The 16,786-nt window shown below is 34.4% G+C and overlaps 3 protein-coding genes across 4 annotated transcripts; all 3 read left to right on the plus strand.

Moving 5' to 3' along the window:
* The first annotated feature begins 1,683 nt into the window (after positions 1 to 1,683).
* LOC104906434 (protein MEN-8) lies at positions 1,684 to 2,417 on the plus strand. The gene is made up of 2 exons (XM_010695179.3): positions 1,684 to 2,017; positions 2,184 to 2,417. The coding sequence occupies exons 1-2, from the start codon at positions 1,723 to 1,725 to the stop codon at positions 2,189 to 2,191; spliced, it is 303 nt and encodes a 100-aa protein (XP_010693481.2). The 5' UTR covers positions 1,684 to 1,722; the 3' UTR covers positions 2,192 to 2,417.
* Positions 2,418 to 3,615: 1,198 nt separating this feature from the next.
* Positions 3,616 to 9,415, plus strand: LOC104906433 (hypothetical protein). 2 transcript variants are annotated; one of them, XR_791901.4, is made up of 5 exons: positions 3,616 to 3,768; positions 4,398 to 4,986; positions 7,625 to 7,805; positions 8,721 to 8,782; positions 9,177 to 9,415. XR_791901.4 is itself a non-coding variant. In XM_010695177.4 (3 exons), the coding sequence occupies exons 2-3, from the start codon at positions 4,465 to 4,467 to the stop codon at positions 7,775 to 7,777; spliced, it is 675 nt and encodes a 224-aa protein (XP_010693479.2). In that variant the 5' UTR covers positions 3,617 to 3,768; positions 4,398 to 4,464; the 3' UTR covers positions 7,778 to 8,101. The 2 variants fall into 2 exon arrangements, 1 of the variants encoding a protein (XP_010693479.2); XM_010695177.4 differs by lacking the exons at positions 8,721 to 8,782; positions 9,177 to 9,415 and having other exon boundaries at positions 3,617 to 3,768; positions 7,625 to 8,101.
* Positions 9,416 to 11,420: 2,005 nt separating this feature from the next.
* Positions 11,421 to 13,177, plus strand: LOC104906432 (hypothetical protein). Its single transcript, XM_010695176.4, has one exon. It carries the CDS (start codon positions 11,601 to 11,603, stop codon positions 13,035 to 13,037), a length of 1,437 nt encoding a protein of 478 aa, XP_010693478.2. The 5' UTR covers positions 11,421 to 11,600; the 3' UTR covers positions 13,038 to 13,177.
* The last annotated feature ends 3,609 nt before the right edge of the window (positions 13,178 to 16,786 follow it).

Below are 16,786 nucleotides of genomic sequence, written 5' to 3' on the forward strand. Positions count from 1 at the left end.
TGTAAATTATTACTTCTTCCGTTTCATAATAGATGTCACATTGTACATTTTTGGGTGTTTCAAAATAGATGCAACAATGTTTTTTTTTCCTTATTTAGTAACTTTTGCCTCATACTTTTACCATTTTACCCTTACTAATTTGTTTCAAGTACACTAATCTACTTCACTTTATATGTGGTCCCCAACAGTTTTTTTTCCCTCCTTTCACATGGGGACCACTACAATTAATCTACTTCACTTTATACTACTTAAACATGCTTAGGAAATTTTGCCTAGGAGTTCGTTTTAACAACAATGTGACATCTATTATGAAACGGAGGAAGTATGAGATTTAGAGTATATAGTTCTTTAACTTCTAGCATGCTTATTAACTACTAATTAGGTGACCGGAAAAGGTTCGCAATATCATAATATAGCTGGATAGGTTTATCTAAATCTCAAAAGTTTAGGTTATAATTTATCAATATACATTGATATTAGATAGGATGCCAAATTTGTACTTCTTTATTGCTCTAGAGTCTAGATAGCAATGAAGACTTAACAGTCCCAGGCCACGCCACTTAGCTACTTTATTAGACAACATTAGTAGCTAAGCTATGTTAATTAGTGCTAAGAATTATCGGTCCACCAAGCATGTGTTGTTTCTATTTCTCCTTTTTTTTCTCAATTTGGAGTTCTTTTGGGAAAAAACTTGGTTAAACCACCGGGTAGACTACCCACCCCATAATATGAGGTTGTGGTAATTATGATAGTGGAATCCAACTAGACTTAAATACTAATATTTTAATTATCTATTAGTAGCGGGTAGTCTACCCGATTGGTAGATGTAGCAATGTCCATTCTTTTGTGGTTTGGGGTAGATGGATCACTTAAGAGTTGCACATGAAGAGATTAGTTTCAATAATTTTCATATTCTACCCTAATACAATGAATACGTTCTTAAAAGTGTGTCAATTATTTAGAAACAAACCGTCTCTTAGGTGTTCATTAAGAGTAAGTTAATATCGAGCATATTGAGTCTTTTCCACTACTTGTTTTTGAAAAGAAATCTAACTAATTCTTAAAGTTAAGTTTCAATCTTCTAGTTTAGATTAACAAATTTGAAGATCATTGTAATTAATATCTGGGGCAAGGCCATCAAGTAAACCTTCATCAATGATAGTTAAATTCACTTTTGAGTTCTAAAACAGGGGTATTATCACGATTACACGACACATCGATTAAGCAAATCATTTATCTTTTTGTTTGTTGTAATTTCATATCTATGTGTTATAGTAGTATTACCTACCATTTACGCTAGTATCAAAAGTAATTTTAAATCATAATATATGATTTCACAAACTTGTGAGATATTACTTTAATTTTTTATAGTCTTAAATGATTTTCCTACGAGCTAAAAAGTTATTTGTAAAAAATAATAAGGCATAAATGACCTTCATTTCCCCCACAATTTTTTGGAACCTACGAGGCTCCTACCTCTTGAATCTCATTTTGCATTTCGATTCACACAACTACGTACACTCACGAGGAATGAAGCACTTGTTTCTAATGCTAAATTGCTAATGCAATTTTGATGACCTCTTAATTAGATGATTCATGCAAAGCATCACATTCTATGTACGTACCCTATAATTTGCTTACTATAAAATGAGACCATACCTAGCATATCACAAACAACTGAATTCATAAAAATCACACAAGAACAAGAAAACAAATTGAAATATGGCAATTATTAGCATGAAATCATCAACTCCATCTGTCTCAAAGGCAACTTTGGTTATATTGGTAATTGCCCTAGTGGTGCAATTCAAGGGCTCAGTGGCTCAGAACACTTGCCCCACCCAGCTCGGTAACCTGAATGTGTGTGCACCATACGTGGTTCCCGGAACCGCGAACACGATCCCGAGCTCCGACTGCTGTGGCGCCCTCCAAGCTGTGGAGCATGAGTGCCTTTGCAACACCCTTAGGGTTGCTAGTCGCCTTCCTTCTTCTTGCAACCTCCCCCCTCTAAACTGTGGTATATAATGTTGTTCTTTTTAGGTCTTTCTTAGTGTTACTATTATTGTTATTAGTGTCATCCTATTATTACATTACATTATTGCATTATAGTACATAAATTTTGGATATACTTGTACATCTTTTTTGTGAAGATATACACTGATATTAGATTTATTTTCATGCAGGCAACTAAACTGGAGAAGCTAAGTACTGATCAAGAAATAAAATTATCAAACACAACTATTTTCTCGTACTTATTTCAATGTTTTTGTTCCTATATGGCCTTCTTAACATGTATGGCCACTCAAGAGAAATGGATAATTTTCTATAGAAGTCCGTAAAAGAGAAAGTGTAAGACAAAAGCACAAAATAAGCATATGTACTTCTTATATGGGAAATATCACTAGTAATTTGCTATATATCATCTCTTCTTGCTATATTTTTCTGTATATTTTCTTCAAGCTTTATCATTTACCTCTGTAACTCTGCTGGACCCTTGACAACCACAAAAAAAACTGGGCAACTAGCTTTATGCATGAGAAATACATAGCCAACAGAAAAGGCCCGGTGGATTTTAAAAAAAGCTCATTTATTTGGCAAATATAGGAAAAGATTGGATCACCTATAAGAAAAGTTTGAGATGGAACACAACGGATTAGGGAATGAGATTAATCTCTGGAATGACATTTAAGTTGGTGAAAGTCTCCTTAAAAATCACATCATAGGCATCATCAATAACCAAATTCCCTCAAAAAATAGATATCCCTTATTCCATTCCCTCGGAGTTAAAACTCTTATAAAAGACATAAACTTCCCAAACGAATTAAGCAGATACACATACACTATATATATTCTAGTTGGACAAAGTCTGGTAAATTCGACTCAAAAAAAGCTATGTACCTCATAGCCAACAAAAATCCCCTCAAATAAATCGATTTAAAACCAAGTGGTCTTGGCATAATGGTTGCTCACTTTGTCCCTTAACCAATTGGTCGGGGGTTCGATCTTCAAAGGGGAATGAAATACATATTAAGACGAACTAACAAGATCGCACATGACTATACTTCTTATTCATGTATAAATCACAAATGATGGTCAAAATGAAATTTGTAAATAATATAACATGTCAAAGTGTAGCATCTAATAGGAAGCGGAGGAAGTAATTAACTTGGACCAGACATAATCTCTATTATATGAGCCAAGAGGAGCTATGGTGTCCCTAATGAAATGTCTTTTTTATCCTTAGCTAAATATATATATATATATATAATATATATATATATATATATATTTAATTGGATATTCAGATTTGTACAGTTAAATCTTTTCCTAATTTAAAGATGGATCAAAAATTCCAATAATAAACTAAATAAGAGTTAACAAAATAACTTGACATAATGAGAAAAATGGTTACTCAATAATAAATATTACAAATTTAATTTGACTACAAAACTTTACATGTAAATATTTATCTCAATTTCTAAAAACTTTATAAATTACGGTAATTTGTATAACCATAATTATAAAACACACTTCTATAATTATATTTTGATAAAATTTATAAACAACAAACTCAAACAACATAGAAGACTAGTATTGTTAGAAAGTAACAGTGGCCCAAAGCTCAGATTACGACGGTAAAAAAATTTGTATTTCTTTCTTTCCAGTTTCATTTCAACGGCGTAGAGTGAGAAAAGCTACGAAGCATAGAGAAAAACTGAAGCGGTGGACATCGAATTTGCGCCAATTTTAATCCAAATTTCGCCATTGGTAAGCCCTTTTTTTCTTCTAAAACGAACTTGATACTCTTTATAAGTTTTTGATGTGAAAACAATGTGCAATTTGATTAAAGCTGCTTCATTTTCTTTCAGTTTTCTGATTTATCTTCTGGGCTATTTATACACTTCTATTTGTTTTTTGCTCCAAGAATTGGTTTTTGTCATAGTTTTGCTATTTTGTATGGTGGGATGTTGGAAAATTTAGAAATTTATACCATTTTGTTTGTCATATTTGTATGAATTTATGATACAATAAGTTTCTGGGTGTGTTAGGAGTTTATTGGTCTTTGAATTCTTCTTATTAGAAAATTTGGTTCTATTTAGAAAAATTAACAATTAGGTTCCATGAAGATTAGAAATGTTTGATTTTTTTTACCCACTATGTGATTATATGTTAAACCTAATGAGTTCAAACACGGAAAACTATGTGAATTGAGGAAGTGGTCTGTGAATTTAAGGGCTAATTTTATTTGGGGGAAGCAAGAACATAAATGAGGATGAATTTCCTTACTTTTTCCCCTGTTGATTAATGTAGCATGATTGTTTTATTTGTAATTACTGATTTATATGCTTGTTGTTCTTTTGATGATAATGCTGATTAATTTGCACACCTATGAACAGGAAGTTTCTTGGGAGGGGTTTGTAATCAATTCTAACATAAACGGTGTGGTGTATAAGTTCATAAAACATGGAGAAAGATCGAAAGCCACCCCCGATATTATGCGTAAAATGGCCGTGGGACACTGCCATTAATCAACACAACAAAAACCCAATTCCAAGTCCTTGTGAGCTTGATACTCCATGGCTTTTCAAGTCTTTACAAACTCTTGGAACACTTTCTTTCAATTTCTTCAATTCAATCTCAAACCATTCCAACAGGTCTCCACTTAGAAATTTCCAACTTAATTTCAGTGGTATTTCCCTGAACAATAGAATAAACAATGAGGTTGATGTTAAGAGCAATAATAGTTTGAAAAAGAAGAAACCATTAGGAAAGGGCTTAAGCCCAGAAGAACAAGCAGAAGCAGAACAGAGAGCTTTAGCAATGGCATTGGCTAGCGGGAAAGAAGCAACAGTCCTTGAGTTTTATTCTCCTAATTGTAGTCTCTGCAATTCGCTTCTTGGGTTTGTGACAGAAGTTGAGAATCGCAACTCCAATTGGCTTAACATTGTCATGGCTGATGCTGAGAATGAGAAATGGCTGCCTGAGGTATCACCAGTTTTTACCTTATTGAGTATTTGCTTATTTGAAGGAAGTTCGAGCTGTTTTTGAAGTTTGTCCTTGTACTTCATACGCTGGATTCAAAATTCAGCAATATGATGGGCTTACTGTGGTGGACTGGTGGTAGCTTCATATGAATGGGTTGTGTTTCAGATTAAATTTTTCTACTTAACACCATTCAGTTTGCTATCAGTATCGCTTAAATGTTTGTTTTTCCCCCTTTTTTGGATACTTGGAAGTTTTTGCATGTTTACAAATCTACCAATTTTTGTTCTTTTTCTGCCTGTGGTAATACTAATCAAACTGTTCATGTTTAGAAGCAACGCAACTCTCTATCCTAGAACAAATTATATAATACCTTAATTTTAGATCTCAACGTTTAGGCAGATTGGATAAAGATAAGGCTGATTGGTGGACAAATAACACAGAATGTACTTAGTTTCACAAGAACTGAATGGAACAATCAAGGACGAGAAAAAAGATTTTCCTAGGGTTGAATTACAGACCTTATCTAAAGAACAGCATAGGACGCAAAGATGATTGTTTGATGTTAGGAATTGGTCAAAGAAAGATCAAAAAGTCGTATGGCGTTAGATTTGGCCCAGCATCTTTACTTCATTCAAATTATTGTTTTTTTAGTCATTTTCTTGTGGCCAATACAAAGAGAAGATCTAGAATTAAGCGAAGCTTGAAGAAAAGGTTAGTTACATGAGAAGAAGGTGATGAACAGATGCTAATTTTAAGCAGTCACACTTTTTCAAGATTATAGTTGATGTTTGAAAGAAGATGCTCGACGGGCTGTTAAGGGGACCATTAGTTTTTAGTAAAGAGAAAAAGGTTTCTTTTACATTTTTAAGGCATTGAGTGTGAAAAAAAGATTTCCAAGTAGTTAAAAATGTTGTGTACACCCGCCAATTGCATGTTTAACTCATCTAATCTGGATGATAGTAGTATAATTCTTTTTTCTGGCATTGTATAAGAAGTTTTAAAGCATATAAGCAGAACATGTTTGCACAGGTACATTAAAAAATCAAAAAAGTGGAAGGCAGGAAATTACAAAATTTAAGCCTTTGAATATTCTGCACTTAATACTTTCTAGTTTCTAGCATTAATGGAAGGGGATATACAAGTATATACAATTATATGAATTTTGCTAATTCATTGAACTTTTTAATTCGTTTGATCTATCTGTCGAGGGTTTTGATAGCAAGATGGTTTTTAATATATAATCACACGGTATGGGATGGAAGCTCCAAAAACACACACTCTTAAAGCATTAGTTGTGGTAGTTTGCTGCTATTTATTTTTCATTGAAGACAGAGTGATGAAGTGTGATGCAGCTAATCTCATTGATATTTGTGTCTCAGTTCTTTGCAAATACTTGTGTATTTTGAAATATTGAGTAACTTGGCTACATTGTGTTGATCAGCAAGTACTGGTCAGATCATCTATCTGATGTTACTATTACTAGGAGAATTACCATGGCTAGGAGATTTAGACATTAACTATATGAGAAACAAGGAGGGATCTATTAGATCATACTCATAGCCGACGATGGGCCCTTTCGTGATTTGCTCCTAATAATCGACCAAGAAACATCAAACAAGGATAACAGAAAAAATCTTCTAAATCAGATGAAAGCTGCTAAACCCACTCTCTTCACAGTTCAACCCAAAGCACTGGTAAGAATATGACAACCACTTAATATCCAAACTGCTATACCCATATTCTGCAGCCACTGCTGCCCCATTAATACAATTTCTGCCTCAGCAGTCTTCAGATCCAAATCTCTATGCACTGAGACTCTTAGAGGAGCAATACACCTTCGCCTATACCACTCGATCCCTGATTATAGCCCTTGCACCAATCCAGTATCACCAAGAAGCCCCACATCTACATTAACCTTTACCAACCCTCAAGGGGCCGGGGGGAGTCACCCAAAATGCACCCTGATCACCTTGCTGTCTATCTGTCCCCTCCAAGAGCCTTCTGCCTCCAGCTCACCCAGCAGCTTGTGATGTATGAATTAGTTCTGTATGTTGTAAATCTCCTCTCATCTCTCAGCTATTTGTCCTGACTCTTGACTTTTAGTGAGCTATCTTCTGGTGTACATGAAATTTGCTGAAGTGATGTTACATGATGAAACAATGATGAATGATCTCACAGACAAAGGCAGCAATGCTATGTTTTCTTTTTTTTTACTAAATTTGACTTGCTGATAGAGAAATCATTAATGTATAAAGCTTGTCTCGTAAAGGGTAACTGTAAAGATCGACTTCCAACAGTTAAGAGGGATAATATTCATATGCTGCAATACACTGACATCCTTTAAACCTTGTCTCTTCCTTCATGCTATAGAATCTATATCATCTTCGTTCTGATCAGTCACTTTTCTTTTTGTTGCACACCAGGCTCAATTTTCTCTGTAGTGCACCAGATAATTCACTATTTAGTTTCATGTCTATAAGATGCCTCATATTCCAAGAGATTGCTTCTGGTCTTCTGTAGCTGTTATTTGCAAACGCCCAAGTGCTGCATAAGCATTCCTTATAAACTGTCATCTTTATATTGCTTGTTTGGTTTGCTCAAAACATAATCTTTCTCAATCTTTTGTATGTTGGTGCAGCTTCTTCACTATGATATAAAGTATGTTCCGTGCTTCGTGATTATGGACAAAAAAGGAAGGGCACTGGCTAAGACTGGTGTACCAAGCAGTCGGCTACATGTAGTTGCCGGTGTCTCCCATCTTCTGAAATTGAAACGCCCTCAACAGCATTGAATACCAGAACACAGCATGCTCAAACACTGTAAATTTGATGTCCTTTTCCCATTGCTCAGCATTTTTAATTAGTCATAAAATTAATCTTAGCGATTGTTAAGCAAGACATAATAGATTAATAGTAAAGTGTTTTTAAGTTGTTGGATAAAGTTCTCGAGTTAAAAGGCTTATGTCTGGTATGATTTTAGAACTGGTAATTCTACAGCTCAGCATCTTGTTTTGAAATACCCTGCTCCTTTGGAAAATCAACATGTCCATAGATTTTGCTATCTTGGATGATGACGGTATTTTGTCCAAGTTATATATAGTTATTTTGGACTAAAATGAACTTTTTTTTTTATTAAAATAGTTTGTTTTGTGATGAATTACTCATTTTTCAGAAAGTTGAGTGATCAAATTTCTGGAACATGTGATGTCAGTATCAGTGGTGTTTTGTGGTGAATTACTAATGAGTTTTCACATTTTTAGGATGCTTGAAGATGTTATACTATACTAGCTGTCTAGCTCTAGTCCTAATCAACCTAGGGTAGAATTTGACCAAATTTGTTCTGGAGTTTCCTTTTTTTTTTAATCTGTTTATTGTGTCATACATGTTTCTAAATTCAAGTTCTACTTTGCTTATGATTGGTATTCCATATGTAATTCAGTAAATCTAGTTGCTTTAGTTGAGAATTGTTTGTCTCCTTTAAGAAATTTTCTTCTGATGTAATTGGTCCCTGTATGAATTTTCTGCTCCATTTTGCTTGTGATGCTTCATTTTATTTTTTTTGACGTGGAGTTATTCTGCTTTAACGAAACAACTTTTTGCACTCATAGAACTACATGGGTAAAACAACTTCTTAGGAAATATTATTTCCTGTGATCAACCAAATGACCAATTGAGTTTTGATTTCATTATCCTTTTTGGACCTTCCCATAATTAAAAGAACGTCTGTTTGCACAGGTTACTGTCAGATTCACGCTATTTGGCAAGGATACCATAGCTAACTTAGAGCAACTCCAATGGTGAGCTACAACACTTTGTAACTTGACTTGTAAGATCAACTTTTTAAGCAATATTGCTTTCTAGCTACAAAGTCTTCCAATGGTAAGCTACAATACATTGCTGCTTGAATGGACTCACATCTCAATTAATATTTTCAACTTTAATTTTTTATTCAATTATAATTAGCTAGGAAACAAAAAAATTGTGCTTTTATTGGGATGGAGATGCACTCACCAATTATATGGTATGTGAGCATCACCTTCCCTTTTTTTTTTTTTTCCAATTTCAAGCTTTATTGCTTTTTTAAAGTCAAGCAAGCAGCTTGGTGGAGCAAGTATTGCTCTAAAGCAGGTATCAATTATCTTGCTCCAATGGTTGAGCAACTTGCTCACTATTTTTAAATATTGCAAGCAGGTTCAAAATTACAACCAATTGAAGTTGCTCTTACATCAATGCAATCGTAAGCAGAGTAAATGGCGAGTGCATTTCAAGTTCAACCTTCAACTCGTCCCCAGCCTTTCTCATGTAGTAGTATAGAGTTTATAACCTTTTTTATAGTTCATCATATTCAAATAAATTAATATACATTGTGTGTAAATATAAATAGACACTGTAAATGTAAGAGGTGGAAGTCTATCATATATTCATATTCACTTTCAGTGTTTCACTAGGTTAATCACTATTCGATGAGCTTGGATTGACGTCTCATAGTGATATGCCAAAATAGCATCTCACAACATTTTTTGTACCAAAATTAAGTCAAAGTGGTACCAACTACCAAGATAGAGTCATTTGATACCAAAATCAAAGTAATTCTATTTTGGTACCAATTAGTACCAAATGACTCTATTGGTACCGAATAGAGTCATGCAAACTTATTAGTTTAGCAATGGCATGATGAGGCAGCGAAATAAACTCCGATTAGACATTTTTGTGAATAAATATCACTACTCACTTATATATAATTATACAGTCAAATATCTTGCAGTGGTTTACATTTTAATAAAATAAAATACGACGAGATATTTAACCATTATTCATATGATGATCTTATTCTTGTTTCGTTGTATTTCATTTACATTTGATTTACACCATTGTTACTGGCGATTTTTACTTATTCTGCTAGTTCCTTAACAACTGTTGAAAATTACTCCAAAGGGAAGGAGTGTCTAAACTTGAAACTCGCAACACCAAGGAGGTTAACCATTAACCATCCCCTATTCTTTTTAGAGAGCATCATGTTGTACATCACAAACATTCCTCTTGTTTTTCATAATCATCAAATATAAAGGTGCCTAAAAAGAGATGCAAATGCATAAATGAGAACATGTGCCCAATCAAAGATATTAATGTTCGAAGTAATGCTAGTACTTATAAATTCACTTGCAAACTAATCTTGCACTACTCATAAATTTGTTTTTTCTTTGTTGATGGAGTATGATTTTGTTTTGGTAAAGGATGTTTCTAGATATTTTCCATGAATATAATAGCTATGATTTTGTGACACATAAGGTTGGTTTGAAAGATAATATACCTTATTATGTGTTTTTTAAGACAAATGCTAACGGGTATCCCTCAGGGAGCTGGATCATAAACTTATATTTATATACTATTGTCTTAAAGTGATTTTTGTTTATATGAGTTTTGTATTAAAATAAACTTAGCTAAAGCTTCGGAACATCCGTTAGCAAGATCTTTTTTTACAACTATTTTATTACTTATTTAAATATATTGATAAAAAGATATATAAGGATAAGGCCATAAGGGCCCGTCAAAAAGGGGGGAAAAAAATATTAAACGCAATTAGAAATTCGAAATTCCTCCCTACACGGGTTAACTCCCCACCTTTTGTTTATATCTGAAAAACGCCGAATCTGCCTCTGACCAAATTTTTCTTGGTTACACGTTTATCGCTGCTTAATAGCCCATAAGTCATATATTAAAAATACAAATCATGATCTACAAAACCAATAATTTCTTTTGCCGCTTGTACATCTCCGGTTAGACAATTTTTTTAAAAAAATAGTTAACATCACTTTTCCTAATTTGAAAAAAAATAAAATTACGACGGAATATTCAACCGTAAAACTTGATAACATAGACGACTTTATTTACAAAAATGTCTTCGTTTCTTTTATTCACATTTGATTTACACTATTGGTACTGGTAATTTGTCTTTTTTATTAGAAAATATCTATACTAATATATTAAAAGGCGTTCCTAAAAACGTATATGTGCCATGTGTCACCCTCCCTCATCCAATAATATTCTATCCACGTCTTTCTCATATAGTAAAAAAAAAAAGAAGAATTGTTTACGTAAATATTCGAACCCACAACCTCAAGTATGAAAGTAAGAAATCCAACCATTACTCCACCATACCATTATTGATTTTGTAATCAAATTAATGATGACATATGAATGGAAAACGTTTGAAATACATATAATGAATAAGATGATTTTTTAAAATGAGGATGAGAATACTTATTTAACTACTAATAAATTGTAGCAAAGAGAAAATCCGGGACATCGCTCGGGCCTAAATACTAGTTATTAATCCGAATACTAATCCTGCTAGGCTACTAACCTGCTCCAAGGCACACCAACTCATAAGACAACACGACTAAAGGCACTACACTAGCAATTTGTCTCTGTTTTGCACTTTTGCTAGTTTCTTAACAACACCTAACAGATCACAGGTGCTTGCTCCAAAGAAAAGGAGCATCCAAACTTGAAACTCGCAACACCAAGGACTAAAGCCTGAAGGAGGCAAGGAGGTCTCAAGTCTCAACTATTAACCTTAAAAATCGAAGCAAATAGACATAGTGGGGAGAAGAGATGGAAATGTATTCACTTGTAGTCTCATACAAAAACTTGATCTTACAAATCTCTCTATCATTTTCACTCTCTCTCCTCCTTTACTTCATCTCCTTTCCTTCCCTATTTCTCAGAGGTCTCAACACTTACATCCACCCAGATGATGTTAACCCCAGTAAACCTCAATCAGGTCCAAAACTCGCCATTAAAAGACCTTCTGATCAAAATTCCAATCAAGGGCTTAATGGGTTTCAATCCCTTTCTTCTAAAACTTCATCTGAGCTCAGAAACAGGAAGAAACCTAAGGACAAATTCGAGTTTGATGAGAGTAAAGCTCAGATCTTTCGGTTGAAATTAGGTGATGCACATATTTCTTCTCGACTTTTTTTTGATAGTTATACTAGTTGTTTCAATTGCTTTATTATTGCTTCTTCTTGCTTTTTGTTGCATAAGTATTTGAATCTCAATGTGAGTGTTGATGATGATGATGATAATTCTGGGGTTTTGAAAAGTGGGTGTTTAGTTCCAATTGTAATTGGGGTTTTAGGGTTTTTTAGGGTCTTGATTTCACTTCTTCGTGTTTCCATTGAAAGATCTGCATTTAAGAGGTCTGAAAGACAGTTGGGATTGTTGGTTGGAGTTTTGGGATTTTTTGTAGCTCTTCTAATCTGCTTGGGAGTGTATCCTTGGATTCTTGACTTTGAATTTAGCTCCATTGATGGTTTTGGGATGTTATTTGTGGCTCTGATATCGGGTTTTATTGCTGGATTCTTGTACTTGGCGGCGGGTAAGAATGCTCGAGCCTTTTGGCTTGGAACAGATCAAATAAGGTGTAATTTGTCTATTATTTCGTGTGGATGGTTTGCTCAGATCGTTTTCTATGCGAATCATCTGTTATTGGGATTCACTTCTTTGCTTTGGATCACCCCATTTGCTGAAATTCTAATTAACAAAAACATTGAAGGATCAGAAGCTGTTGGGTTTGGTGGTAGGAATAGGGAGAGATTGGTTGGCAATGTGGGTATGGCGGAAGCCGATTTTGTTAAGTTTAGGCTGTTGTGCTTGTTGCTTTCGGGGGTGTTGCAGGTTATTGCACTGCGTTGGGTTTTGCAAACTTACTTGAATGAGGCAGTGTTATCGTGGTACCAGAGATTGCATGCGAGTATGGTTCCTGACATGGAGTACAGTAGGGCAAAGGTTTTCCTGCACAATCACTACTTGTGCCTTGGGGTTATACAATTCATTGCACCAGCAGCATTGGTGCTTCTCTCATTGGGATTTTCTCAGGTCAATCATGGTTTATTTGAGAACGTTCAATTGCTCTGTGGTGTGCTTCCATGTTCCGCATTTGTTAAAGAAGTTGCCCTCTTCTTTGCTTGGTGGGTTTCCTTTATATGGTTTGTTTTCACCTCAGCATATCTAGCTTTATATAGGCGTGGGATTTTGTATATCTCATGATGCTTTCCTTGATTTGTCAAGGATGGCATAGATTTTCTTGAATCTTATGACCAGTTTTGGTAGTAACCATGTTGTCATTGTAACAATATACACAAACACAAGTTGCTCTTACTAGTGAAGGCGGTTTTCGGATTTCTTTATCTGTTTGTTGTCCCCTCTATATCATTATGCTCTATGATCTTATCTTTATTCATAATACACTTATCACTGCACTTGTTACTTAAATGCTTGAGAGTTCTTTGAAGTACTTTTCTCATGTTCAACCCTTTAAAGATGTCGAAAATCTAAGACTGTTGGATTACTTGCGTATTCAAGGGGATTTACACTAATGGTTTGTTGAAGAAAAATTATAACAAGTCGGGGCAATGTACAAGGAGATCAGCAAATATTGTTGTTTGCAGCACACTAAATTTATTGTGAGATCAATTCGCCTTTAGTCAAAATGGCAGATGACAAGGTTTTGAATTGATAGGGTAAGGTAAAGAGTTGTCCACTTATACAATAGGGAGCAAAGAATTGAAGTGGTGCCAAATTCTTTGCCCTGGACCTTCAAAAGAGTTGCTCCCACTATCCCACGCTTACTTTATGGTTGATAAACTGCAAAATAAAATGCTTGGCACAGGGAAGATCCACCAAAATAAATCTTAGGTTTACCAATTGATTGCATACAGATTTGGAAGGAGTAACTATAAGATTACCTTTGTTTTGTCGAGAGCAAAGGAAAGGTAAAGCCTTGAATTCTTTTAAGGTTAACAACTTAAATAAGATAGGCTTTAAAGTAGATGATGCGTAATCACATGAACCGAACTCCTTCCTTGAGTTTCATGGCAACATGAGCCATACGCTTTGGTGGAACGCTAGCAAACGTGACTGAGGGACAGAAGAAGCGAGTTTTATCACTTGCCTTGATTTTAGACAATCCCAATGGCGCTGAAAACACACAATTTCACTGTTTGATTTGATCAAAATAAGAGTTCTTACATCTTGGCCCTGGATTAAAAAGAGCTGATCCTTCCTATTGCAGGCAATAAGCCAATAACCAATTTGTCGAAGGTGCCCGCTCTTTTAAGCAGAAATTCTATCAGATGAAGAAGACTTACAGTAAAAGGGCTTCTCGTAGTCACATATAGAGACAGTTTTAAGTCGAAGCATCTCATAAGAAGAAGAAACTTCTTGTATTGCAATTACATACATAATCCTGACATTGAAAAAACAGATGACAATGTCATTAGGCAAAGCATATATTATAAGTTCTTCGAACAGCATTGAGTTTCCAAGCACTTTATAAATTTCTATCTGACAGCTTCCACTGATTCTGGGCAGAAACCCCAAGGAATTCGAACATCGAATGCAAAGATAGAAAGCACTACAATGCACGAAGTTATTGAGGAAAAAAAGGTTGATTAAATCTCTCTATGCGCAGAGCACAATAATTTGATTTCAGCAATCACAGTTTCAGACGTGGTTAACATCGGTCGGTTAGGCCACAGTTATGGAAGCAGGACATATTTGCTACACCAGAATTAGGTAATGGTCATAATGAGATCAAGAGACTTGAGAGTCGATGTCGCATAGTATGTAGGTGCTCAATCCCTTGAATGTAGCATACAGTCATACACAACATGAAATCTCACCTCGAAGAAAGTGAAGAGACGAAAAACCTACCTGATAGAAGTTGTATTTACCCAAATGACTATCCTCGATTTATCCTAACAGGCTAACACTCTAGGAACAAAGATATAATAGATGATGCCGGAGCAAGTAGCACACCAAGAGATGATCATGAAGTCTTGCTTACTAAAGAGATGGATGGAAGCCATGGAAGGGTTAGTGAAGCACATGGTCCGAGCTTAGAAGAAAACAAGGGTGTGCATGGTAGTTTCTTGGCAATGCTGGTTCTATTAGGATTGTAATCTCCTAGTTATGTTATGAGAAGTATTGTACTAGTCCATGTTTTTTTTTTTTGACAGGATTGTACTAGTCCATGTTGGACTAGGAGTCTTTAGTTGTTTTTAGAAGTCTCTTGCTAGCAAGGTTTTGCCTATTTATTTAGAAGGGGTTTTACTTGGTTTTAGCATAGGAGTAGGACTTTATTTCAATTCGTTGTTTTTATTATTATTTTTAAGTTCTACGTGTGTTTTAGTTTATCTAACTAGTTATTAGGCCCGGGCTATGCCCCGGGTAAGAAAATTTTCATTTATTAATATTGTACTTTGATATGATAGCACTAAATACAACTTGGTTTAGTGGTTAAAACTTTAGTACATGAACTTGAGGTCACGGGATCAAAACCTATACTATGCAATTCTTAATTTTTTTATTGTACATGGATTACATGAACTAAAACTCCATAGGGAGAGCGCCACGTGGCACCGTTCCTGGTTTACGCACGCCTTTTAATATATTAGTACTAGCCTTCATATGCACGCGATGCGTGCGTTAATTTCAAAATTTGTTATTGTATTAGATACTCCATTCGTACTTTATTTATGATTAAACTTAAATGTGAAAAATTCAACAATTAGATGAATTTAGATATATTAATTCGCTAATGTAAAAAAATAAAAAGGTTGTGAGTGATTGTTAACATTAATTTTTTGTGAATAAATATTGAACAGAAAGAACAAAAATAATGAGTTGGTTTAACTGAATTAAAGAGTATCAAAGGTAGTGAATGTTCAGACTTTTCATGTGCACGTTATGTATGCCATCTTTTTTTTATAAGGTATAAATATTTTGTCCATTTAATTTTTTATTGAAGTATTTGATGCATATACCATTTTAAATTTGTTTTAAATGGCAAGTTGGAATGAGAATTTTTAAATGATTTGCTTTTGTAATTTTTTTCATTCCATTAATTAGATCATTAAGGGTATTTTAGTCACTTCAAAAGAGGACACCACACCTCCTCCCTTGGCTTATATAATAGAGATAGATAGGAGTTATGTTGGGTATTGGAGTCCATAGTTTAATTAATCATTATGCAGCCGCTCCCTTCCCCCTCTCTTTTTCTCTCTAAACCCTAGCCTCTGTTACCGTTTTTTCATTTAGGGGGCAGCCATGGATGTTTTCATCCATGGTAAACCCCTCTCCCTCTTTTATTTTCAGTTTCTATTTTTGTTGAATAAATTAGTATCTCTTTATGGGATTTTTTTAGTACTCTCTGCTGTGGAGATCTCCTTCTCCCATATGAGAGTTGTGAGTATGGTTTTTTTGTTTTTAGGTATGAGAAATTGTTCTCATTGGTTGAAGTTCGAGACTCAACCTGAAGGTATTGGAATCTCGGATGCGGTAAACATGGCTCGATCAAGATTGTTCTTCCCAAACTATGTCAGAATGATAGACTTCCTCATCAATAGCTGTTTGATTCAGCAAATCCAAGAGGGCTGCGTTGTATTGCTCGATTTGGTTCATTGTAGTTTTTTTTTAAGGCGAATTTGATTTAACCTTGTTTGTTTGAATGTATCTTGTTTTTCTTTAATATCTATTGTAGATGCCGTTTGGCCTTCAATTAATAAAAATTTCTCCTTCAAAAAAAAAAAAGGTATTGGAGTCTTATGATATACTATATTGTAAGTTGTTTCATTAATAAGATCATTTTGATGTTTTAAGTTTAAGTTTAAGTTTAAATTTCTTGTTCATCGAGCTTTGCATTGTTTTTGCTTGCTTGTTTAATAATTTTTCGAGTGATTTCTTGTGAGTTTCCAAGCAATCTTTAAAAGGTTTGTGAGTGTTGCGAGTGTTTTCAA

This window comes from Beta vulgaris, chromosome 3 (genome assembly GCF_026745355.1).
Source record: "Beta vulgaris subsp. vulgaris cultivar EL10 chromosome 3, EL10.2, whole genome shotgun sequence".
NCBI lineage: Eukaryota > Viridiplantae > Streptophyta > Magnoliopsida > Caryophyllales > Amaranthaceae > Beta > Beta vulgaris.

Excerpts from the sequence above, each read along its gene's own strand:
- LOC104906434 (XM_010695179.3), top strand. The coding sequence starts at position 1,723 with ATGGCAATTATTAGCATGAAATCATCAACTCCATCTGTCTCAAAGGCA.
- LOC104906433 (XM_010695177.4), top strand. The coding sequence starts at position 4,465 with ATGGAGAAAGATCGAAAGCCACCCCCGATATTATGCGTAAAATGGCCG. Across the intron at positions 4,987-7,624 it reads ATGAGAAATGGCTGCCTGAG|CTTCTTCACTATGATATAAA; the intron begins GTATCACCAGTT and ends ATGTTGGTGCAG.
- LOC104906432 (XM_010695176.4), top strand. The coding sequence starts at position 11,601 with ATGGAAATGTATTCACTTGTAGTCTCATACAAAAACTTGATCTTACAA.